This window comes from Rhineura floridana, chromosome 16 (assembly GCF_030035675.1).
Source record: "Rhineura floridana isolate rRhiFlo1 chromosome 16, rRhiFlo1.hap2, whole genome shotgun sequence".
NCBI lineage: Eukaryota > Metazoa > Chordata > Lepidosauria > Squamata > Rhineuridae > Rhineura > Rhineura floridana.
The window spans coordinates 29,749,360-29,775,609 of NC_084495.1; the positions used below are offsets into that span (position 1 = coordinate 29,749,360).

General features: G+C 42.6%; 1 protein-coding gene and 1 pseudogene across 1 annotated transcript in view; one reads left to right on the forward strand and one right to left on the reverse strand.

Annotated features, from left to right (window-relative positions):
• The first annotated feature begins 10,807 nt into the window (after nucleotides 1–10,807).
• Nucleotides 10,808–26,250, forward strand: part of RNF128 (ring finger protein 128) — a 38,187-nt gene continuing 22,744 nt past the window's right edge. The window contains exon 1 of the mRNA XM_061598782.1: nucleotides 10,808–11,462. Coding sequence (XP_061454766.1) covers nucleotides 11,039–11,462 — 424 coding nt within the window. The 5' untranslated portion in view covers nucleotides 10,808–11,038. The remainder of the gene's footprint in view (nucleotides 11,463–26,250) is intronic.
• On the reverse strand, nucleotides 25,272–25,389 carry LOC133371564 (5S ribosomal RNA; annotated as a pseudogene).

Consider the following 26,250-nt stretch of genomic DNA (forward strand, 5'->3'; position numbering starts at 1 on the left):
AAAAGGAGAAACTGACAGATCCTTCCATCCCTAGACAGTGGGAAAAGAAAAGGGAATGAAAAGACAGTGATAAAGAGAGAAGCGGAAAGGAAGTTAATCATACTTGTGGTTGTCGGTAAAGATTGTAGGGATTAGAAAGAGTTTCATGTTATAATTGTGTGCTGCAAAGTATCCCGTCCAAATGTGATCGCCTCACTATCATTACGTGACCTCACAGGCTAAGACTATAATAACTTGGTCAAGGCTATTCAAGTGCATTTTCCGGGCTGATTGGGGATTTGAATGAACCCTCTGCAGCCAAGTCCAGTAAGCCATCTACTGTCCGTACATTGGTTACTTCATTGTGAACAGCAGTTCATGATGGCAACACTTATTTCTTACTTTTGAGGTATAAAACTGGCTGGGAAATACACGCAAAGGACTGAAGAGAGGGGAAGTATGAACATCCAAACATTAGAAGGGCCCTGCTGGATCACACCAAAGGCCAATTCTAGTCCAACATCCTGTTTCTCACAGTGGCCAACCAGGTGCCCATGGAAAGTCCACAAGCAGGACATGAACACAAGAGTCTTCTCCTGCTGCTGTTGCGCCCCAGCAACTGGTATTCAGAGGCATGTTACCTCTTTTCCTTGAGGTATCATAAAGTCATTGTGACTAGTAGCCATTCATAACCTTATCCTCCATGAATTGGTGTAACCTCCTTTAGACATGGTCTTTTTAAAACTTCTTATGAACAGACCTGGCGCCAGGAGGTGGCCAGTTTGGGCCCTGGACGAGGGCTCCTATGGCTCAGAGGGGCCCCTCCTTAGGATGGGAGGGTGACGCTCCTGTTCTGCAATCTGCCACAGCGTCGAGTCCTGCAACATGATGCTGCCATAGATTGCAGAGCAGGAGTTTCCAGGCACTCCCCCATACAGGCAGTGTGGGCTTCAATAACCCCACCCACATTCCCCATCTACTTCTCCCATCAGGCTGATGCCCCACCACCATCTTGGTTGATGGCAGGTGTGTGCACTATAGGCACCCGTCATGCACACTAATGCAAATGGTAGGTGGGGCATGCGGGTGGGCTTATTAGCCCCACACCGCCTGTATCAGGAGGGAGTGTTGGACTATGGCACCGTGGACCTGGGGCAGGCTGGTGCCCAAGGGCCCAGTCATGCCTGGTGCAAGCCGTGCTTATGACAACCCTCCATTCTAGGGGCAAGACAGTGTGAAATGGTATCGTGATGGCAACCTCATAACAGTATATGTTCCCTTATTAATCGCCCACTTAAAAATAGGGATGGGACTCATTGGCCAGTGCCAGTCTGAAACCATTCTGTCGACCTAACAGGCTCAAGTTTGTTCTTTGTCTGTTAGCTGCTGCTCTTACTGATCTGTGTTGTTGCTTTTCTCCCTCACAAAGAAGGTTGATATTGATATTTTTAAAGGAAATATCAATAATTTTAAAGGAAATGTTTTTGATTCCTTTGAATTCAATGAGATATTTTGAAAGGAAATACTGGTATTTTGAAAGGAAATATCAATAAAATTATCATTCTTAATTTTGATATTTTAGAGGCAGTTTTTTTTTAAAAAAAATCATTTTCACAAATAGCTGCAGAAAAATGCTACATAAAAATCCAATCTGCAACAACAGAGAATAAGCAAATTAATGGAATGTTTGGTACCCAATCTGAATTGGGTGGAATTCTAGCACATCCCTACTTCAAAATAAGCTCTCCATTTCTCCCCTCTATATGCCATTTAGGTCAGCCTTCCAGGGCTTAATTATTTATTTGAGGCATTTTTACCCCACTCTTTGGCAAAAAGAAAACAGAAAGAAAAGGTTCCTAGAGCAGCTTACAAATATTCATTATAAGACAGTCCCTGCCCTGATGCTTATCTAAAAGACATGACTCAAAAGGAAAAAAGATTGGTAGGGAGGAGAGGAAAAAAGCAAACCGAGGCATTCGCTCCAAGTTACCAAGTTCTTAATAACTGGGAATGGAAACAGTTCAAGAGAGGAGGAGCCAAAAGTTGATGATCTCTCAGCAAATATATGTGGAGTGCTTTTAAACATTCAAAAGTGCTACATAAATACTAAGTATTGTTAGGAATTGGCAAATTTGCCCAGTTTCCCTCTACAGCTGGGTTCTGCACTTTTTTTTGCACAAATGAGGGTGAGGTCTATAAGCCAATAAAGGAGCTTTAGATTGGTGCTAGGCAGAAGTCGACAACAAAGGGGTTACTTCAACATGCAACTGTAGTGTCTCCACCAGAAAACCTCAGATGTGCCTCCATCCACCTTTCTCTCTGAGCAACCCAAAGAGATGTGCATGGCTGCATTGCCACAGGACACAGGTGAATCCTTGTGAATTTCTGGAACACTCCTGTCCAGTCACTGTGCAGGTTAGAATATTTTGGGACTACGACAATGCGGCATAGAAATGTCTGTGCACCTTGAAAGCATTCCCCATTGCACCAGGAAAGCTTAGATCCAAGGACTCTCAGGGCACTCCCTGTTCTGTTCTTTCTCTACTGGAACAGCGTTGGACTGTGCTCCCTATTTCTTGCAGAAGGAGAGAGATTCAAACCATTAGCCATTGCTAACTCAATATTTTCCCCAGCACTGATACATTTTCCCATTGAATCTGGCTGAAAACTACCTGAGTGCATTGTTTTTATTCAGTGGGGGAAAGGTTCCTGTATGTTTACTCGACAGACACTGTTGGTATTACCTTATGACACCCTCATCCGCCAAAGGAAAATTACATAATACACATTCATTTAACCTCCTGAAATGTCAAACAAATCTAGAGCAAACTCTTCCATGGTACGCTTCCTTGAGAGATTAACCCACATTCAATTGGTTTCAGGAGAAATCCTTCTCTCTCCATTGTGAAAAATGCTGCTGTTATTTTTTCAACCCTGCTTTAATTAATTCCTGTAGGTAATTCATGGCATATTTCTTGTGCAGAGCCTCGCTTGTGAACATTTTATGGCTTTTCAAATCAGCTTTTCTGTCTTATCATTATGACTACATGTACCTGGAAGTACAATTAAACCAATTTTACAGGACAGTAAATTGCACTGTAGAAGAAGGTTATACAAGTCAGCCAAGGTCATTGCAGTTTGATGCACAGCACCTGCATGAGGAAGTGGAAGCTGGAAATTAGCATTCATAAACAGTGACAAGGAAACAGTTTAGTATTGTCTATATCTAATTGTTTTCTAGAAGCATTGATTTGACTTGATAACATCTCAAGTCAAAGGCTTCTTCCAAATAGCTTCCGGTTATGCACATCTAGCAGCATGCAACAAATGGTTCCAGATAAGGGCACATCCCTGTCTGCATCAGATGGAGCATCTAGCTACCCCAATGGTATCTGAATGTGCATTGTGATGAACATACCTATCCACATCTGCTCTGCAAGTGGAAGCTTTCTTTGGTGCTCGAATGGTCACTAGTGTTTTAAAACTGTACCATCCTAACTGCTGGGCTCTAGGCTGGCAACAGTGGGTGTTGAGGGCAAGGCAGTGCATACCACTTAGTATATTTCATTTCAGGGGTCCAGCCTGAAAGTAAAAAGATTCTTTGGTAGCAACCAAAATCACATTCCATTTATTCCCCCAACCTACCCCTCCAAAAAAACTTTTGAGGACTGTTTGAAAAATAAAAAAATTATAATGGCTCCAGAGCTAACAAATATATTTTTGAAAAAACTGGATGGGCATGAGGAGAGATTATGGGTTGGATCCAGACTAAGGCCTAAATCTGCTGATCTGGGACATAAATCCCACTGAATTCAATAGGACTTGCTTTTGAGTGTACATGGTTAGGAATGTGCTGTTAGTGGCACTTAAATCCCGTTTAAATTAATGTAGAAAGTTAGTCATGACAAGTCCCACTTATTTCAATGGGCACCAAGTGCAACTCATTTAGTCTGGCTTCAGACCATTGTTTTTAGGCTGTCATATTACCACTAAGGTGAAGGGTGGTCACAAGAAGCACCATGCTTTCTCTTTCTTCCTGGTGTACATTTCCAGAACAGCTTTGAGCCTTGAAGCAGAGAAAATTGCACTGTACTGGGAGTAATCTGTCTGGTGCAGTGGAGGATATACTGGATTTGGCTGTGGTTGGAAGATCCAAATTCAAATCTCCATTCAGCTCAAAAGAGATATCCTAACACACTTTTCAGAGTTGACACAGTGCTTGAATTACCAGGGTTTTTATCCATTCCAACATTAATCATACTCAGAGTAGTCGCACCGGAATTAAAGGGCCTGGCTAACTATTAATTTCAATGGCCCTACTCTGAATAAAATGTATTTGGATCGAACCCTAAGAGAGGGAGGCTCAGTGCCACTCCCATTTGGGACAGCCTCCTGGGAGTTTTTAAACAGCAACGGAAGGGGTGATTTTATTTAGTAGATTTATATCTTGATTGTACAGAGAAACATAGGAAGCTGCCTGATCATTGATCGATCTAGCTCAGTATTACCTACACTGACTGGCAGCAGCTCTCCAGAGATTAAGGCAGCAATCACTCCCAGCTCTACCTGGAGGTGCTGGGAATTGACAAGTTGTGTATATACTGTAAGGTTCTTTAGCGGTCTCTCATCCAGGCACCAACCAGATCCAACCTTCCTTAGCTTCATCAAAATTGGCTACATCATTTGCCAAATTTGGTGGGAGGCAGAGTGGAGCTTCTTGATTTCATTAAGGCCTCTCCCTACCCTTTCCCGCATAATTTGAGCACTGGATTGGTGAGAGGATAATTTAAACAGGAATTGTAAAGTACACACTGCATTTGCAAGAGCTACACAGACAAACAATACTAACAGTAAGTACATTAATTACTAGTGGATGGGGAAAAACCCATCTCCTTCCTTCATCAAGCACCAAGCTCCCCATCCTGCCTGTGACCTGCTTAGTAAATATATTTTCATGAAGAGCCGGACACACGAGGAAGTAAGCTGAAAAGCCTTCCATTACTCTGTGTGAGAACCAGGTCACACCAAGCAGTGTTCTTGCATGCTCAGAGGATCTCAATTCCCATTCATCATATTGCAACAAGCAGGCAACTTCAGTGGCAATGGGGTTACTTAGATGCAATGTAAGAAAGACAATCCATTCAAGATGGTGGGGTGTTTTTTTTGAGAGGGGGGAGATTAGGTCAGTGGAAGGTAGCACTGTTGACAAACAGAGCTTGGGGCAGTGTAACTTATCTGCCAGCAAATATAATTTCATGCTGGAATGAGTGTTATCGGTTGGAATTTCCCTACCCCATTTTTCCGGCACCATTAATGCAGCTCAACTTTGACTTTACCAAACAATCAGAATAAACTTTCCAGCCTTCTTTCTTTTGAAGAGTGGGAGTCAACCACTGTTGTCTAATGACTTAAACGCTTGTGCCATATCTGTTTATAACCATAAGGTCTATATAGCACACATCAGTCTCAATTGGTGGAACAATAGAATATGTGGCTTTTCTATTCTGATATTGGCACTGTTCTTTTAACATTGCTTGTATTTTATTTATTTGATTAATTGATCAAAAAGATGAATATACTGCCCTTTGGCAGAGCTTCCAGTGTGGTTTACAAAAACAAGAAAAAAAGCCAATAAATACAATGTATAACGGCATATTTCTTTTTTAAAAAACCGCCTGCAACATGCATTCATTCATCTTTCTATACTGCTTGATTGTACTGAATGAGTAGTTTACAAAAATAATAATAAACATTAAAAATATTAATAACACACAATTAAAAACAGGTATTTAAAAACATTCAAAAGATAATTAAAATCAACAGTAAGCGAATTATGGAATTGTGCTCACAAAGCCAGTGAAGTTCATTCAATACCAGTGAGATATATATCCATTGACTGGTTCCAGTCAACAGTCTGGCGGCTGTATTTTGAACTGCAGTTTCGGAAGTCTTCAAAGGCAGCCCCACATATACAATACACTAGTCAAACCTAGATGTTTACAAAAGATGGATATGATCATTGTGAAACATTATCTAGTCCACAAAAGTGTATGCCATAATTTATTTATTATACAGCCATGAGAGTGGCTGTATACTAGTCAGCATGGATTTTTCGCATTCCGCAATGTTAAATTGAAAATACCCCCGATGCCATTCTCCTGAACTCAGAAACACTTGCATAACAACCCTCTAAATTTTCATGGTGATACACAAAACAGTCAGAGAGAATCGAGAGTTCAAAGTGTAAAAAGAGAGAGAGAGAAACCATACCCCTTTTGGACTTTTTTCTGTCAGAGTTCTCATAATCTGTTGAAATTAATAAAAAATCAGTCATGTTCACAGAGTATCTGTAATCCTATTACTGACCTTGTCCCATACTCTAACCTTCATTTTCTGCAGTTTAAAAGTTAAGAAAATGCCTGGTTGGTTTTTAATTAATTTAAGGAATTTTGGCTTGAACTCAATTATAATGCTGGCATGCTCAGTAAGAACCTACTGTCAGTGTTCACCATATGCTCAGACGCACATGTTACCAAATTCTTCCAAGCTACACAGGAAGTGGATTAGACTGTGAAAGACCAACCCAAATTGTGTTTGCATTTTGACAAATTTGTAGGGTAGTACAATATCTCAGAGAGGAGGTCAGGTCTCCTGTCCCCTGGTGCATTTACTATAGCTGCCCAATTTCCCTGCTTTTTAAAGTTTGATAAAAAAAAATCTGTTGGCTATAGGTACATTCTTAAACTGCAAGGTTTTTTTGCCTGTTAGTGAATTAGTCTTTAAGATACCACAACAATACTGTTTGTTGGTTTTCCTGCAACAGACTACTAATGTGGCTAGCCCACTAGAAATTATTTTATGCTATACAATTACTTATGTTTTATGTTGAATTTGAAGTCTTTAATTTTAAATAAACAAATAGCCATGTCCTTTCAGTTCTCTAACCTATAATCACAATCCATTTGCTCCAGAATATCTTTGCTAAAGTCAATGAGATTTAAAAGAACAGTTTTAATGTATCATAAAGTCAATTACTGTGTTGACCATGAACACTGAATCCATGGTAGCAGTTGTCTGATTTCTTGACCACCTGGCCAGTTAAACATTGGCTGGATAATATATCATCATCTCTTAATAACTGCAATAGGTATGGAGAACTTTTGGCCCTCCAGATGTTCCTAAACAACATGGCACCTATAGGTCCATAGTAATCGACACCACGGTAGATAAAAAGGTCTTGTGAATTGGCCTTGAGTAAGTTGTGCTTCTGGCCTGAGACAATGGCAAGGTGCCAGATAGGCTGTTTTGTGTAAACCACCAGCCAACAGCTGTTTGTTTTTCCCATCATAAATGTTTGCTGGACCTGTGGTGAAATACTTCAATAAAATATCTAGATCAGAGATGGCTAACTCCTAGACCAGGGACCTGGCCTTGTCTCCCAAGCAATTTCTCTCTCTCCCCCCCCCCGATTTTGGCAGTGATAGCAAAAACAAAAAGCATCTGAAGCAGACACAGCACTGGGGGAGAAGAGAGGTTTAAATCTGATGGGGATGCAAATTGCCCCCTCCCCAGTTAGCCTAATCATTTGATGGGCAAGGGGGGGCAAAAAAGCCCTGGCAAGGGGGGTTGTGTCCCTAAGCTTACTGGTGTGTGCATATGCACAAGGGTGTGCAGTGGCCACACCCATCAATCAAACATCTATATCAGCTCTCCATAAATATCTTCACAATGTCTTCAAATGGATGTGTCAATCACACTGGCCTCAGTACTAAGTTTGTTGCACTTTCATTCCCTTAAAATTAGTGGAACTAAAGTTGTGACTAGCTTCACCAGTAGATTTCAACAGAATGAGTGGGTGTATTCAAGATTAGTAAATCATTGGGGGATTCCTCCTGTGTACACATTCACTAGAAAAGACCATAATGCTGGGAAAAACAAAAAAAAATGGACTGCCTTTAAGTGGATCCCGACTTATGGCAACCCTATGAATAGGGTTTTCATGGTAAGCTGTATTCAGAGGTGGTTTCCCATTGCCTTCCTCTGAGGCTGAGAGGCAGTGACTGGCCCAAGGTCACCCAGTGAGCTTAATGGCTGTGTGGGGATTTGAACCTTGGTCTCCCAGGTCGTAGTCCAGCACTCTAACCATTATGCCACACTGGCTCTCAGTGTGGGAGTAGAAAAAGAGAAAGGCCAAACAAGAGATGGATTGATTCCATAAAGGAAGCCACAGACCTGAACTTACAAGATCTGAACAGGGTGGTCCATGACAGATGCTATTGGAGGTCGCTGGTTCATAGGGTCTCCATAAGTCGTAATCGACTTGAAGGCGCATAACAACAACAAAACACATTTGAGATTTTGGTATTATAATTACAATGCAATCCTATCCATTTCTTCCCTCACAAGCAAGTCCCACATACTTACCCTCAGATAAGCATGGATAACATTGCAGCCTGTCTCATAGAAATTAATAGGGCTTATTTCTGAGTTAATTTCTGAATCCTGGGCTGTTAGGGCTGAAATCCTAAGCACCCCTTACTGAGTGCTCCAAAGGATGGGGTTACACTCCCCCTGAAAGAACAGGTACATAGTTTGGGGGTTCTTTTCGATTCTTCCTTGTCTCTCGAGGCCCAAGTGGCCTCGGTGGCACGGAATGCATTTTACCATCTTCGTCTGGTAGCCCAACTACGCCCCTATCTGGACAGGGACGACCTCGCCTCCGTTGTTCATGCTCTGGTAACTTCAAGATTGGATTACTGTAATGCGCTCTACGTAGGGCTGCCCTTGAAGACAGTTCGGAAGCTTCAGCTGGTGCAGAACGCGGCTGCCAGACTATTGACGAGGACCAGTCGGTCTTTGCATATAACACCTATTCTGGCGCGTCTGCACTGGCTCCCTATTTGCTTCCGGGCGAGATTCAAGGTGCTGGTTTTGACCTATAAAGCCTTACACGGCGTGGGACCTCAATACCTTGTGGAACGCCTCTCTCGCTACTTCGTTCAGAATCTAAGGCCCTCCTCCGGGTACCAGCTCATCGGGAAGCCCAGAGGGTGGTTACTAGATCTAGGGCCTTTTCTGTGGTGGCCCCCGAGTTGTGGAACAGCCTCCCCGAAGAGGTACGCCTGGCGCCTACACTTCTATCTTTCCGGCGCCAGGTAAAGACCTTTTTATGCTCCCAGGCATTTTAATCTTTTAATTTTCTTAATCTTTCTACTTTTAACATGTATCCTTCTTAATTTGTGTTGTATTTCATTTTTGTTGTGCTTTCTGTTGTTTGTTTGTACATGTTTTTGTGATTTTTTACTATGATATATTGTATTTTATCTTGTTTGTTCACCGCCCTGAGAGCTATTCTGCTAAGGGCGGTATATAAATTGAAATAATAAAATAAATAATAAGGAAACGCCCCATACTGGAACAACAGACACCAATATTAAAGCACAGGAACTGACTTTATTGTAATATTATATCTACTGTTATTGTCAAAACTTTTTTTAGCCTTCTATTGTTGTTATGTGCCTTCAAGTTAACTACAACTTATGGTGACCCTATGAATCAGCTGCTGTTGTGAACCCCCCTGTTCAGATCTTGTAAGTTCAGGTCTGTGGCTTCCTTTATGGAATCATAGCCTTGTATAAGTTAATGATTATCCCTTTTTGGTGGTGGTGAGGACACGCTTTAAGTTTTCATATTAATACATTAAAAGCCCCACAGTATCCCAAGTAAATAAATATCTGAGGCTTGGACTGTTCACTTCGGCTGCAAACCTGAACACCCCTTACTAGTTTCTGACTACTCGTTTTCTCACTACTTCACTCCAATAAGGTATAGTGATAGCCACCAACTTGGATTGTTTTAAAAGATCAGACAGATCCATGGAGGATAAGGCCATCAGTGGCTGCTAACCCTGATGGCTGGGTCCTCCTTCCATAGTCTGATGCCTCGTGCCTCCAAATGCCACTTGCTGGTAACAGCAGGAGGGGAGAGTGCCATTGCATTCAGATCCTGCTTGCAGACTGTCCAAAGGCAACTGGTTGAAAGTTGATTCCGACTTATGGCGACCCTATGAATAGGGTTTTCATTGTTTTCAGCGGGGGGTTACCATTGCTTTCCTCTGAGGCTGAGAGGCAGTGACTGGCCCAAGGTCACCCAGTGAGTTTCATGGCTGTGTGGGGATTAGAACCGTGGTCGGCCACTGTGAAAAAACGGTCCTGGCCTAGATGGGCCTTTGGCCTGACCTAACAGGGCTCTCTTAAACAAACGATGCTCGGAGTGCTCGCTAGGGTTGCAGGGCGAAGCATCTGGTGAAACTGACGGTGGCCCATGAACAACCTTATGCTAGAAGAAACGTGTCTTTAAGGCGCCGTGTTGCTTTTTACTCATTTTACCGACCACGGATGGATGGACCTCGACCTCTTTTACCGGAGATTCAACTTCCTCCTTCCATTGGAATCGAACTCCGGCCGTGAGCAGAGCTTCGGCTGCGTTCCCCGCTTACCACTCTGCACCATGGAGGAACCTTTGCTACCGAAAAGCAAATCCCGAAAGAGGGCACAGGCACTCTTCTGCGTGAACCCCCCCACGGCGGTTTAGCCGGGGCTGCAATCCTTTAAAAAAAAGGAAGGAAGGAAGGAAAGGAAAACCCGGCACCTCAACCCACGCGCCTTTGACAGCGGAACACAGCCGCAGAACGCGGCGCCAACGTTCCGGCCCTTGTGCGCCTGTCCGCACGTGACTTTCCTGTCTCTCTCGCTCTCGCTCTCTCTCTCTCTCCTCCCCGCCCTCTCCCCGAGGGGGCGTGGCACTGGCGAATCCCCGCCCTTCCCTCCTCCCCTTCCCTCCCACTGACCCATCCCCTCCCGTCGGCTCGCGAGTGGGCGGGAAAGCTGCACAGGTAAGGAGGACGGCGTCACGCGCACGGTTGGGCCAGTCGCCCGCCTGAGGTACATCACGACGAGTTGTCGCCCGTCACTCGCCGGCTCTTCCTTGCTCGCTTCGTCCTCGGCCGTAACAGCAGTAGCCCTTCTGTTTCCCCTCCCCTGCCTCGTCGCTTGAGGCGATGTGGCCGCCTGCCCTTTGCGCCCTGGGCGCTCTGCTGTGCCTGGCCCCGCCGCTCCATCACGCGGCGTCGGCGCAGGCAGTCTGGACCGCTTGGCTCAACATTTCGTGGAAGATGCCCGGCAGCAACCAGAGCCACGGGAGCGCCGGCGAGAACGGCGTCTACGGGCAGGACTCGCCCCTGCGGCGGGCGGGCGGCGTGCTGGTGCTGCCGCAGGGGCTCGACGCCGTCAACGCTTGCAACCCCCTCACCAACTTCAGCCTCCCGGCCGCCGGCGCACCATGGCTCGCCCTCATCCAGCGGGGCGGCGGATGCACCTTCTCGGAGAAGATCAACGTGGCTGCCAAGCGGGGGGCCGCCGCCGTCGTCATTTACAACTACGGCGTCGGGATGGGGAACGACATCCAGCCCATGACCCACCCTGGTGAGTGTGTGCGGGAGAGGGGTGGGGAGAACCAGCCTGCCTGCCTCGGGGACGCGACCCTCACCTCGGCAGCTGGTCTCCCTGCCACGACCCAGCCTGCCTTTGTACCCCCCCCTCCGTCACGTCCACTTGCCAAGCATGTGGCTTACCTATGTGCGTGTGTGATTTATATTTTCCATAAATCTATAAATGTTTCTGTGTGTCTTCCTTTATTCCCGTTTTACATTTGCTGTGGGGCTTTATTCCTGACTACTTATATTTATATAGGCTTCTGTGTATCTTAACTGTGGGTGTTTAATTCTCACCTGCTCCTTCCCCCCCAAAAAATCAACAGTAGACCAGTAACTTTCTTAACATCAACCAAATACTAAGGACACATTTGAGTTCTTCAGAACTAGTTATAAAAGCTTTGTTCAATATTTTCTAATATTTTTGTTGGTCCTAATGAACGTATTGTCTCGCTTGTAGATAGGCCAGTACTTAAAAAAATATATATTCTGTGTGTATGTATTTTCTATATACAGGTGTGTATATGTTATATTTTTTGAAATAATGTATTAACAGTGCAGCCCTGTGTATGTCTAATTGGAACTAAATTCTATTTAATTCAGTGGGCCTTATTCTCATCCAAGGGCACATTGGATTCCAGCCTTTATATCCTTCTATCATTACATATTACACTTATATCCTCCTTTTGATTGGCTGTCAAAGATTGACTCTCAAGACTGCTTACAGTTAAAATCAATAGGAAGGTGTGATATGAGGGATAAGTGGAGGGGAGTGCATGGCATTTTCTTGTGGACCATGACAGTTGGCGACATCATAGTCCAAGTTCTGGGCCCTTCCTTCTAGAGGAAGGAGCCACAAGTAGGCCCAAGGGCTGACTGATGGTGAAGATGCCAACCCACAGAAGCATTTATCCCATTAAGCTGTAGGAGGACATTTGTCCATGGCAATTGACAACATAGTCTAGTTTCCAGGCTCTTCCCTCCAGAGGCAGTAGTTGCTGTAGATGGCCTCAGGGGCTGGCTGACGTTTACAGATGCTAGTTCACAGAAACAGGCTAATGATCTGCAAAGAATTCTCTGGTCCATGGTAGTTGCTATGTATTGTTGTGCGTTTCCCCACCCACCCCCTTCCTCAAGTGTGAGAAGTTTCAGAGGCATTGCCACCAGCCTCTCACTGCAATCATATGCATGTTTTCCCAGAACTGTCATACTAAATTCAGTGGAGCAAGCTAGCAAATGGTGAGCTTGCAATTGTAAATGAACTTTAGAGGGAGGCTTACTGAACATAGTGAAACTATATAAACATGTATAGGATTTGCGTTGGATTAGAGTATTCAGCACTTTCTTTTTCCATGATACCTTCTTTACAAAAAATATGCAAGTAGAGCATAAGTGGAGCCAAACAGTATGTGTTCAGAAAAGGGCAAGCAAAATTATCAAAGAGTTGGAGCAACTCCCTTATGAGGAAAGGTTACAATATTCGGGAGTTTTAGTTTAGCAAAAAGGGAGAGGAAACATGATAAAGGTGTATGAAATTATGCATGGTATGAAGGAAGTGGATGGAGAAAAGTGTTTCTCCCTCTCTCATAACGCTAGAACTTATAGACACCCAGTGAAACTAAATGTTGGAAAATTCAAGACTGATTTAAACCCTGGAATTCAATCCCACTAGAAGTAGTGATGGCCACCAACGTGGAGGCTTTAAAAGAGGATAAGGCAAATGTATGGAGGGTAAGGCTATCAATGTTTGCTAGTCACAATCTATTTCCACTGTTGGAGGCTGGCTGCCTCTGAATGCTGATTGCTAGGAATCACAAGTGGGGAAAGTGCTGTGGCACTGAAGTCTTGTGTGAGGGCTTCCCATAGGTCTCTGGTTGGCCACTATGATAACAGAATGCTGGATGAGTTGAGCCATTGTCCTGATCCAGCCGGATCATTTTATGTTCTTATTTACTCTTAGAAGGCAAAAGATCCAAAGAACAACTTGGGCATCTCCTGAGGTTGTAATCCCCACTAGAAATTCAGTGCCTGCTCTATCTTCAAAAGTACCAACTGCCATTCCTCCATTACTCACACTCTTCCCCTTCAACTGAAAGGATTTAATCTCCTCCATACTCTTTAGGATGTAGTTCCAAAATGTAGAGAACTTCCTATCTTTGGAGACCATATCTCAAGTGTAGATTCCCAATGAACTCAACTAACCATCCTGGACTATTATCCAATAACAAAGGAATGTCCTGGGTACTATATCCAATAATAATGATAGTTGAAAGTACCCCAGAGCAGGTACAACAAGGCAGTAAATAGTCCCTTCTTTCATTGCAAGTAGTAAATAAAAAGCCATCTATAGGCAACTAGGCAAAGAAGCTTCTGTATAATTTACTTATTTTGGTAATTTATAGACCACTTCATATTTCAAAGAAAATGAGCAGTTCGCATTCTAAAAAGATCACAAATAAAAGTCAAATACAAAAATACAATAAAAATCCACATTTTAGAGCAGCATAGATAACAGTTAGATAAACTATCTTACATAGCACTATAAACTGAACCATCTAGCATGGGGTCCATTACTACTAATAGATTCAAAACACAGCAGACACGGTTAGCCCCACCACCAAATATACAAGCATGTATTTGTAAGTAGCAGCTGCACTCACTTCTGCTATCTTCCCAACTTAAGCTCACATGTTGTAAAAATGCTGGTGGTTACCTTCCCCGCTTCCCTTTGGGCTCTCAAGGAGCCATAAAGAGGTAACTGTGTTTCAAGACAGACTAGTAAAAAACATGTTATTGGAGAGGAATAAGAAAGAAGAGCTTCCATAATCACAGGATGGTATTAATTAATTAATTAAATTTCTATCCTGCCCTTCCTCCCAGAAGGAGCCCAGGGCAGTAAAAAAAAATAAAATACTAAAAGCACTTTAAAACATATTAAAACAAAACACCTTAAAAACATCTTTAAAAAATAACTTCAAAAACATTTAAAAAAGCAATTCCGACACAGACTGGGATAAGGCCTTTACCTCCAGATTGACTTGAGGTCTTGCATCATCTAGGCATTAAACACACCATATAGAATATGGGCACCTACTGGGACGAAGGGCAGGATATAAATCTAATAAAATAAATAGAATACAACTTTGCTATGCTCTGTTGTTTGCTAATGTAGGGTAAAAGCTAGTGCCACCTGTTATTTCCCCCCTTCTGTTAGGGATCCTATATATCTCAGAAGCTATACAACCGGAAGTAATAAGAGATGAAACCGTTCCCATTATTGTGCTGGCCACAGCATATTCTCTGTTGGTATCTTAATTGCTTGCCAAGTCTAGAAGGTTTAAAGCCTAAAAGGAGCTCTGTACATGTGAAGAGATATTTAATCCAAGATAAAGAGTTCTTGTAAGCAAAATGTGTCAACTTTGGCTGTAGTTGAAATGTTAACCCCATGAAGCTATCAAAACCACAAGAGCTCTGCTCCAGAAAACATAGCGTATAACATGTGAAGAGTGGTTTGAAGTTTTGGTAGTGACTTGGGCATGACCCTGGAATCACCTGTACCATGTCTACAAATCAGGTGGACCTCTAGTCAAATTGCAATGATGGGCAGAGCAATCCAAATCATGGGAAACCAGTGGGAAGGTGGGTTAGCGGAGGAGGAACCGGCAGGAAGCTCCGCAGCATTCACTTGCCTTTCAAGAGCCGCCCAGCCGGCTGAACGCTGGCTCAGTCTGGAGCTGCGCACGGGGACTGGGAGGTAAAAGCCAGCTCCCATGAATACTTCTACTGGGGATTAAGCGCTCCCCAGTGACGCCATTGTCATTATTTACCTATGCTGATGTTTTTGCTGGCAGAATTTTTGGTCAAATCAGGACCCATGAGAGTGCTGCAAAAGGGAGTTGAATATAGCAGAAGTCTACTCCCCTTGGCTCCATGTCTACCATGCCACTGGAATGTCCTGTTTTCAGGCCTTCTGCCGCCTTCTGCCAGCTCAACAAGAAAGAAGGGCTTCTGTTGGCGGAGGTTGGCAGTGCTGGAAGCCTGCCATTTCAGCCAGGGATCTGCCACATCCAACTCCCCCAGCCCACCACAAATACAAGTTGGATTGTGCTCTTGCCTCCTTCTGTGTGTGTTAACTCTATTACAGTATTAATTACCATATTTTGCATTTATAAAATGTACTTTAATTATATCCAGTGCTCTTCACAGGATTCATGGGAAAACATTTGAAGGACTTCATCACTTGTTTAGCACCCTTTAAATTTTTATTTTAAAGTTATTTTTAAGCATTCCAGTTATATGTTCAACAGGGTGTTCAAAGGTGTTTGACAGTACATATCCAAGTTTATATCATAGAGGAGAACGCATATACAGAATATGTGAGGTGGAATCATCAAGCATCCCTTCCAGTCTTGAAGTTGGTAGTGGTTAAGGGATGAGTCTTCTGTCTCATCTTTGAATTCTGCTGCTACTTTGTCTCAGTATTCTGACAATCTCTATACCTCTGTTTCTGAGTTAACCAAGAACATTGGGAACCTGTGGAACAACTTTTGTGAGTTTTCTGTTTTCTTAAGGTCTATTTTTTGAGACCTCAAATATCCATGTTTACAAGATACCCAGAGTCTAGGTGTCCATATAATGGCCTGAACGCATGTAACAATTTTGCTGTGAAAGCTCAGTGGGTCTGGCCCTATAAGCAACCTGGATAGGGAGAGTGCCTGGAAACCAAATGTAAGACCCTTGAATATAGAGCAAGGAAAATAATTTCAAGCACACCTTTTTGGCTCTCTAGCATGCCTTGTATGTTGGTGGGGATGATCAGGAATGGCAGAAATATGAAAATTCTGACCACCTTTCTGAGTTTTGCAGAATAGCGTGCTAATGTCATGCTCATTTTTATGTGAATAAGAGTTGTCTTAGTTGCATGTTTCTATACTGCTATTGTAATAGATATGCATAAAAGCTGTGTCATGGAAATGCGTAAAAGCAGTACACGAACAATTTCCACATAGAATTCCAGGAACCCTAATAGTACTAGTCTTGCGTAGTAATGTTTCCCTTTGAGAGAAGAAAGCAAAGCACATATCCCTCGTGGCTATGAAATAATACTTAAAAGATATCTGTCATCCTCTGGGAGTTATTAAACACGCTCTGCATATTTTCTTGTTTAAAAGCTGTGTTTACACATGTTCCTCATGGAGGGGAATTAATACATGCATGTCATGGATTGTTATATTCTAGTATACATTGTCATAGAATATTGTCAAAGCTTATAAATGTGGGTGACTGGTGTGACCAGAAGAAAATATTATCTCTTCTGCAGAGTTTTAATTGCAGTACTTCTAATAGACAGATTAAAAATAAATCTTGCTACAGGTCTTTGACTTCTCTGCATTTTTCTTTACTGTTCTTTGGTGTTCCTTGATAACTGAATTTTCTTTTTATTTATTGTTACATTTATATCCCACTTTCCTCCAAGGAGTTCAAGGTGGCATCCAAACATGGTTGTCTCCATCCCAATTTTATCCTTGCAACAACTCTGTGAGGTACTTTAGGCTGAGAGACAATGACTGGTCCAAGGTCACCCAGTGAGCGTCATGACTGAGCAGGGATTTGAACTCTGGTCTCCCAAGTCCTAATCCAACTGTCTACCCCAGCCTTTCCCAACTAGTGGGCCACCAGATGTTGTTGGACCACAATTCCCATCTTTCCTGACCATTGGCAATGCTGGCTGAGGCTGATGGGAATTGTGGTCCAGCAACACCTGGTGGCCCACTAGTTGGGAAAGGCTGGTCTACCCACTACACCATGCTGGCTCTCAGCCTAATGTACCTCATCATCCAATAAATCATCCAAATTGCCCACTGTACAACAAGTGCTTCAGCTAATGAATAGCTAGTCAGAAAATCATCTTGTCCTTGATAATATGGCAGGGGTCCTACATAGTACAAGAAATTGATTGGCTGTGCTGATGCTAAAATGGTTTTGGTTGAGACTAAATATGATTGTAGGTCAAAACTTAAATTGCTCTGACCATGTAATTGATAGGAATCTGTTGTGTGTAAATGCTATAATTTTTGTACTGCTTTCATCCATCCTAGACTGTGATCCATGTGTACAGATGTGAAAATAAAGCCGCAATCCTATCCACATATGGGAATAAGCCCTATTGAATACAGTGGGACACTTCTGAATAAAATATACGTAGAATTGACCTATAATGTTTCAAACTGGCTTCTGGAGATTCATGTGGATTCATTGGAAGTTTAAGGGTTTCTCAATGAAAAGATCAGTAATGACCGACAGGCAATAAATGTGGAATCCATACTATAATGATGCCTGCTATACTAGCTTGCTCTTCTTTGCAACCTACAGTTCTTGCAGAAAATACTTCATTTTCCCTGCTTTCTCTTCCTCTCTTCACTGAGATAGTGGCTGGCACACCCTAGAATTCTTTGTCCATGCTTGTGTTGTGTTTTGTCGTCTTTATCTTGCCTATCTTATCAAATGTAAGGTTGCATGCAGTAAAAATATGATTAACATGAAATAGCAATCAACAGTCTCTGAAAATAGGTAATATGATAAAGTGCTCACTGAATGTCTGCTCTGGTGAGTGAGAGAGTTGATTATGAGAACTGGGAACTGTGTCAGACCTTCATTCTCCTACATCTCCTGAATTGAAGAGACCCTAACCAAGGAGGGTCCTCCTCATGTTAAAGTGGTTGAGCTTGTATAGAAAAAAACTGTTGCTGAAGCATGCTGGACCTAGGCTATTTAGGATGAGCAGAAGTGATACCAACATGACTCCTGCTTCTTTGCATCTCTGTTATAAAAATCATACTGGAGCTAAGACACTCTTGATGTGGAACTTCAAAGCTCAAGCCAAGCTTCTGAGAGAAATCTAAGAGAAGAACCTGAAGAAAGAGTGAGGCTTAAGGGAAGTGATGGAAGAGGCAGGGAATTGAAGCAGCTGGAGTTCCTGAAGAAACTTCGTAATTCTTAAGGCCAGGAAGAGCTGTATGCCATTATGAAGAGGAAGGAGAAAAGGTGAGGGTCTATGTGGTGATGTGGCAGAAGCAGCAAGAGATTTGTACTACTTCTGCAAAAGCCTCACATGAAATTAACAACACCACTTGTGCAGAGAAATTGGGGGAGAGAGGAGCTTATGGCAACAACAAATAATGGTTGGCCAGAAAGCCAAGCCAAAATTGTGGTCTCCAGTCTGGAGCTGTGTGTGTTGAGCAAGATTGAAGGGAGTTTGGAAGGCTGGAGACTAGTCCAGGGAGCCAAGGAGTCATAGGTTGCTAGTGTTGATGATAGACAGTACAAGTGGAATCCTGGAAGATAGGTAAGTGGGATCACATTTTGGCCAAATGTTAATGTGTCCACAACTGAACAAGGAAACCTTTTGAACACAGCATTGTATGTTACTTACACTGAAGGAAGTAGCAGAAGTATATGTATATTTGGATGTTTTAGTTGGTATAGCACAGTGGGGAGGAGAGCCTGGCTGGGAGGCCAGAGTCTGTGAATTCAAATCCCCGATCGTGTCTCCTGGGTGTAAAGGGCCAGCTAAAGATCACCCCCACAGGGAGTGGCTCAGGGGTTACGTGCCCTGCCACCTGTGCAGCTGTGGGCAAGCTGCATAGGCCCAAGGAGCCCAGTTGCCCCCCAGCCTGCAGTTGCGGACAAGGAAGGAGCTGGCTTGTGCAGCTGTGGCAAGCTGAGCAGGCCCTAGCCAGCTGGGAAAGACTAGCCTCAGAGGGAGGCAATGGTAAACGCCCTGTGAATGCCGCTTAGCATGAAATCCCTATTCATAGGTTAGCCGTAAGTTGGGATCGACTTGAAGGCAGTCCATTTCCATTTTTAGTTGGAGAGCAGAAGCATTTGGAGTAGAAGATAAGGCTCATGTTTTGAAAAGAAATGACAATATGTCCTGTTCCAATTGACTGGATAATTTGGAAGGAGAGGCTTTTAAAAGAGCAGCCTTGGAGTGTGGTACTTGTATTCTAAACCAACCTAAGTTCTAGATGCAGACTTGCTATTAATGCTGTTGCATAGTTGCTGTCCTTGAGGGATTAATGGGAGGGCATATGTATTCCTCCCATGTAAGGAGAGGGTTGCTTGCGCTGCAGAACCTACTGGGTAACTTCCAGTGTCTCAAAATCTAAATAAAAATATAAATAAAGTAGAAATAAAATAAGCCAAAAGGAAATTAAGGAAAAGGTACTTTGTTTTGGTTAGGTTAGAAGTGAACTACTGAATTCTGCAGACCTCTCAGCAAGCTTAAGTGCCACTGTTGCTTGTGCCTAGTGGGCAATTAAGATTTCATTGCATGTCAGATGTCTAATGACTGGGAAAATTGCAATGGCTCCTATTTGCATTGGGGGTGGAGAAGAGCCTATCAGGGTCTTGCCTACAATACAATTGCTGCTGTTGGAAGTTCAAAGAGCAGGAGGTTAGTGTATGGATAGCCTAAGGTTGTTCTCATGCTGGGGTGGAACTTGTTTCTCTGCTAATAAATGTAGATAGTCTTGCTGTGTCAACAGAAACTTGACAATCAGGTCCCCTTGAGTTAAGGTGATAGCTACACTATAAACCTCTTTCTAGCCCAGTATTTTTTCATTAATGGTGGCGTTGTCAAAACACACGGCAGAGTTTGAAAGTAATGCAATCTCTTTGGCTTTATATTATTTCATTTTTGTCCAAGTTCTGAATTCTGTATTTTAGCTTTCATTTTCCAGGGCTAGAGAAGGAAACTTGAGTGTATGTGTGTATTTTAGGAGCAATGACTTGAGTTAAGCAGGTAAGACTGATAGTTTTGGGGGGGCATTTGGGGGAGGGGGGCATTTCTTTTCAAATAGTGTGTGAGATTATTAAAGTTTAGCATGAAATATCATTTAAAAGAGATGGGGAACCCTTCTAGTGTGGTGGACCAGATTGTTATCTCCCCCACCCCTGGTGGGCTACGTTTGACAAAGCTGGAGTTGCTTATCTGTCAGTCATCTGTCTGCATAATGACATCAGGTTATCTTCTTTGCCTGCTATTTTCTGCAGTACTTTAAACTGAGCTAAAGCCAGTGTGGTGTAGTGGTTAAGGTGTTGGACTATGACCTGGGAGACCAGGATTCAAATCCCCACATAGCCATGAAGCTCACTGGGTGACCTTGGGCCAATCACTGCCTCTAAGCTTCATGAAAACCCTATTCATAGAGTCACCATAAGTCGGAATCGACTTGAAGGCAGTACATTTACATTTTTAAAGATCCAACACTCAGCTGACTGTCATCTCTCCAGAATCCCCCTTAAAGCACTGTGCAATTTGAAAGAGGCTTTGTAGGCAGTGCCAGTCAGCTCCTGGGCCCTTTTGGCTGAGCTCTGCTCTTTCCTGCTCCATATCTGTCATTGTCTCTGATGTCAGGTGTAGGTCAGATGGGTGTGGCTTTGTGAAAATAGCCTCATGAGCCAAATGGGGAGGCCTGGTGAAATAATTAGATATTTATTATGATACCTTTGATATAGGAGGTATAGACACTTGTACTGACAATCTCTTCAAAGTAGAGACTAACCATTCGCTATTAGAAAATTACCATCTGGTGAATGGAAGTACATAGATCTGTTTATTAATGGAGCTTCTGCACTGAAGAGAATAAATTATGGTAGGCTAATAGCACATCATAATTTAAGTATTTCCACTGACCTTCCTCTCCTTCCAAGCCCTTCCGCACATGCCAGAGAGAGCTCAGAGGATGGGGCTTCTTTAGTACAGTGGGCTTTGGATCAAGCAGAAACAGCATGAATCTTCCTCATTGCCCTCACCTGCTTCAAAGCTCAGCTCCATATATTCTGAGTTTTTGGAGATTTCTTGTACCATGCTTACCAGGGGCCCTTGCCCCAGGCGAGTTGGTAAGCAGATATGGTGACATCCAGCATTTATCTCAGAAGGAATTATGCTCATTTATGGTTTGTACTTAAGTCCAAGTAACGTTAACCTTTATCTTAGAATAACTTGACAGGTGAACCTACTTCAAAAGTCAGATGAATACTGCAGCTTATTTTGAATAGCTTGTCTGGAAGCAGCATAACTTGTCCAACCTGATATTTAACATCTTTAAGGTGTTACAATGCCTTTTAATGAAAAAAATAGAGCTATTAAATGTTAGCTCATCATTATAATACTTTTTTTAGGGCAAAATGCCCGGGGTTTCACAAATGCAGGATAAATATTTACTTCATGAACTTGTTAGTGCAGAATCTTATCAACCAGTTGTTGCAAGAAGATGGTACCTATCTACAGCAGGTCTCAAAGTACATAACTATGGTAGTCGCCCTTCTTGCATAATCTATATTGACCTTCAAAATTAGGCCTTGCATTGGGAGGGACTAAAACAGTGCAACAGAACAAAGTACATATGTTTTATTCAAAGGTAGTTTAAACATATTGAAAGTTTGTATCAAGATATTTGAGTAGTTTTCCCTTTAAGCTAGCTATTTTGTGTGCCTCAAAAGCCTCCAAATACAGATTCTTGTACAATGTGGATCATTTTTATTGTACTGAGGTGTAGATGATGGCTATTTTTACCCTGAAAGCTAGCTTGTTGTAAAAGAGAGCAAATGGTTTCGTATGTGAAAGTCATGTATGCATAGCTTTCCACAGTACTCTGAAAGTTCTAGACATTGCATTTCCTTTCTCTAATGCAGTATAAAGATGACACATTTGTAATTGGGTTAAATCAAAATGGCTTTTGAGATACAAAGTGATAAGTAGGTGAACATTTCTGCCAACATGCCCACTCCCTTTCTGTTCTTCTCTTCAAAGAAAGCCTGTCTACATTTGAGTGGATTATTCCTGGAAACATATAACTTGGTTTTTTAAAAATGTTTGCAAAGGCTTAATGGTAAAAAAATGTTTGCAAAGGCTTAACCATTTTACTGGCTTTATTTAGGCCAAGTACTTCTGTGTCTCAGTTGTACCATTTCACACTGAAGGTGGGGGCTTACATGTCTAAATGCTCCTCTGTACAAAAAGTCTTTCAACTAGAAAGCTGTTCGAATTCTTTCTCCTACCATCTCACTCTGTATGCGGGACCGCAATACTTGCTGGAACGCCTCTCCCGATATGAACCTGCCCATACACTACGTTCAACATCAAAGGCCCTCCTCCGAGTTCCGACTCATAGGGAAGCTCAGAGGACGATAACAAGAACTAGGGCCTTCTCAGTGGTGGCCCCCGAACTGTGGAATAGTCTTCCCGATGAGGTGCGCTTGGCGCTGACGTTGTTATCTTTTCGGCGCCAAGTTAAAACCCTCTTCTTTTCTCAGGCATTTTAGTTTTTTAGTTTTAAATATGTTGTAATTTGATCTTAGATTTGTGAATTTTTATATTCATGTCCCTTGCACTGATTTATTGGATTTTATTGTGTATATTTATATTTCTCTGTTGTACACCGCCCAGAGAGCTATGCTAGTCGGGCGGTATAGAAACTCAACAAATAAATAATAATAATAAAATATGTGGAGTACCGTGTAAGCCCCACCTACCATCTGAAGTAGCAGAGCCTATACACGTTTGCCATCTTAGCCTTCAGCAGGGCCAGGTTTCTCTACGTTCTTCAAATATGTACTGGTGATTAAACAAATGATGACGTTTGTTTTCTGTCTATCTTACTGAGGGAGTTTACCAGAGAGGGTAGAATAACCTTTTCTGTGGTATGCGGTATTATGAAGAAAATACAGTGGTTTTGAGTGATGGATGCTTAATATTTACTGAGGCTATAAGAAACTGTTCAGTGACTTGATTACTGGGAATGCTTAGGCATAGAGATCCATCAGCTGTTAGTTCTAGCTGTTTTCAACGATGTCTAAGAAGAGGCACTGAGTGCTGCAGGAATAGAGAGCTGTGAAGTCAGAACTGCTGGCAGTTGAATAAATGTACTAGGGTGGTGATAGGCAGCAGTATCCATGCACATATGAAGCATATTTTTTACTTTTACTTAAGTGTGTGGTAAAGGAATAGTTTGTGGGTAGTTGTATCACAGTTTTATAGCAGTGTAGATTTCATTGAACACAGTGTGTTGCACAAGGTATCACCTTTAGTCCCAACCTCTTCATATGTATACTAAATACAATAATGTTTATGTTGAATAATAAACATGCTGCGCAAATATTTTAGTTGGAAATTAAACAATGCAGTACTATTAAATCCTGTGTTTAAATGGAAGTTTAGTAGGTTACAGCTGTAAAAGGCATATTTTATGGTGGTGGCATGGCCCCTTCAAAAGATTAAGTGAGCACATCTAGGAAGACCACCATATAAACAGTATTATTCTTGGCAAGATACCTTTTGACTTTGTAAGTGAGCTTATAAAAGCTTGATGAAAAATGATGTCTTCATGTTTTTTGGGGGTTTTTTTGTAGCATACTGGCTAGATGTGTCATGTAGAGTTAACACTATACTTGGTAGACTCCACCCTTGCTTATTTGCTGAAGCACAGACACTGAGATTGTCTTATTGATAAAGCATCAAGTGGGCAAATGTGTAAAACATGGTTATGTGTCAAGGAACACATTTGAACTACTTGGTGTTGAATCTGAAATATGTGCAGTAAAGAATATGAAAATGAGGCTAGCAGCCTGCCTTGAAGCATTTTAATGAGTTTCTTAAATGTGGATTTCATTGTGCAAGTGGTTATTGGCAATTAAGTATTGAACTAGACTTTCAATAGGAGGCTTGGGAATCTGTGTCTGCTATACTGCTGAAGTGACTAGGTGAGAAAGGATGTTTATCTTGTCTCTTTCCATGCACCCCACTCCTCCAGCTGGCAGTTTCAGACATGCTTGTTGCATAGTAGGGGCCTGGGGGGAAGGGATTACAGAGGGAAAATGGTTGGTGAGGGTTGGGTTAAACATCTCCTGTCCCCTGCTCTTCTGATGCAAGTTTTTCCCCTTCCCACTACTGCCTTACAGCTGTTCAGTTAGGATCTGAGAACTGCTCCCACCTAATCTACAAAATGAGGAACCATAAGTGGCAATCTTTTCTCTTGAATAGAACAGCTTGCTATTACTAGACTAGAACTTTATTTCTGAAGTTTTGTCCTCCTTATCATGCAAATTATTAACTGAATGAGTGAAGTCCATCTAAGTACTGCTTAGAGTAGATCCACTGAAATTAATGGTCCTGCGTATGACTAACATTAGACATCACCCGATAGAATTAGAATATACTTTGTGAATTGAAGAGCTGGGGAAGTGGGTGAGTCTAGATCTCGTGTCCTCTCTCTATCCCTCTTCTCTGTTTTCGCTTTTAATGTGTGAAGTGTTCTAAAATATTCATCCCCAGAAAAGCCTGGGCATGTCCAGATATCAGCCAAAATTTATTAGACGCTTCCTAAAGCCAGGGAATTACTGTTTAAGGAGGTCATTACCCATAACAGTTTGTGTAGTATAGACACATTTCACGATTCAGTCTAATAATGGGCTTGTTGTTGAAATGGAAATGGACTGCCTTCAAATCGATTCTGACTTATGGTGTTTTCATGGTAAGCTGTATTCAGAGGTGGTTTACCATTGCCTTCCTCTGAGGCTGAGAGGCAGTGACTGGCCCAAGGTCACCTAGTATGGGGATTCGAACCCTGGTCTCCCAGGTCGTAGTCCAGCACCTTAACCACTACACCACACTGGCTCTCGTTGTTATATGCCTTCAAGTCAATTTTGACTTATGGCGACCCTATGAATCTTTTGGATATATTCATAGGGTTTTCATGGTAAGAGCTATTCAGAGGTGGTTTACCACTGCCTTCCTCTAAGCCTACAGCACCTGGTATTCCCAGGCGGTCTCCATCCAAGTACTAACCAGGCCTGACCTGGCTTAGCTTCCAAGATCTGACAAGATCAGGTGTGTTCAGGGTAGTATGGCCATAGGCAATAATGGGCTAGTCCCATATAAAGTTTCGTTTCAGCTATGAAAAAAATTATCAGAAATCTAACTGTAGAGGTGTGTCACTGTTTGGAGAGAGCAATTAATTTCCCCAAACACAGAACCTTTGCCAACATTTATTACAAAATACTGTAATAATGCAATATTATTGTATTATAATAAAATAGGAATGCTTGGAAGGTGGTGGCAAGGGAGAAGGCTTTTTCAGTTGTGGCTCCCCATCTGTGGAGTTTGCTCCCCAGTGAGGTTTGCCAGGTGCAGTCACATGTTCAGTGCCAGGTAAAGACTTACCTTCCTCCCCCCAGGCTTTTGATAAACTAAGGACACAATCCTAATGCTAGATCGGCCAGGTTAAATTCAGCTGGATTACACTGGTATCACTCACTCATCCTGGCTCAGCCAGAGATACACCAATGTTCTCCCTCATACCACCTCAGCTGGCGCAGCCAAGACCAGCATAAATTAAGGTGGAGTAATTCCCCAAAAATAGGTGTTCTGGGGGAGTGTTGGGGGTGGGACGCAGGAGGGGGGACTTGCACTGTATCCTTGCTCAGTTCAGCTCAGTCATTTGACCTGGGAACCTGGTGGAAATTATGTCAGCAAAAAAAAAAAGATGGTGAAGTCAAACTCTTGTTTTGAAAGCTTGTTTCCCCTCTGCCAGGCTTGGACCAGGTCAGAAGGTAGTAGCATCACTCCTGAATGCGATTGGGATTTGGCACACATCATGCCTGCTTCCCATAGTTAGGATTGTTCCCTAAACAATTGTTGCTTATTATTAGTGTGCTGCTAAACCTATGCTCAGTCTTATGATCTAAAAAAAGACAACACAAAAGGAACATGGTTGGCA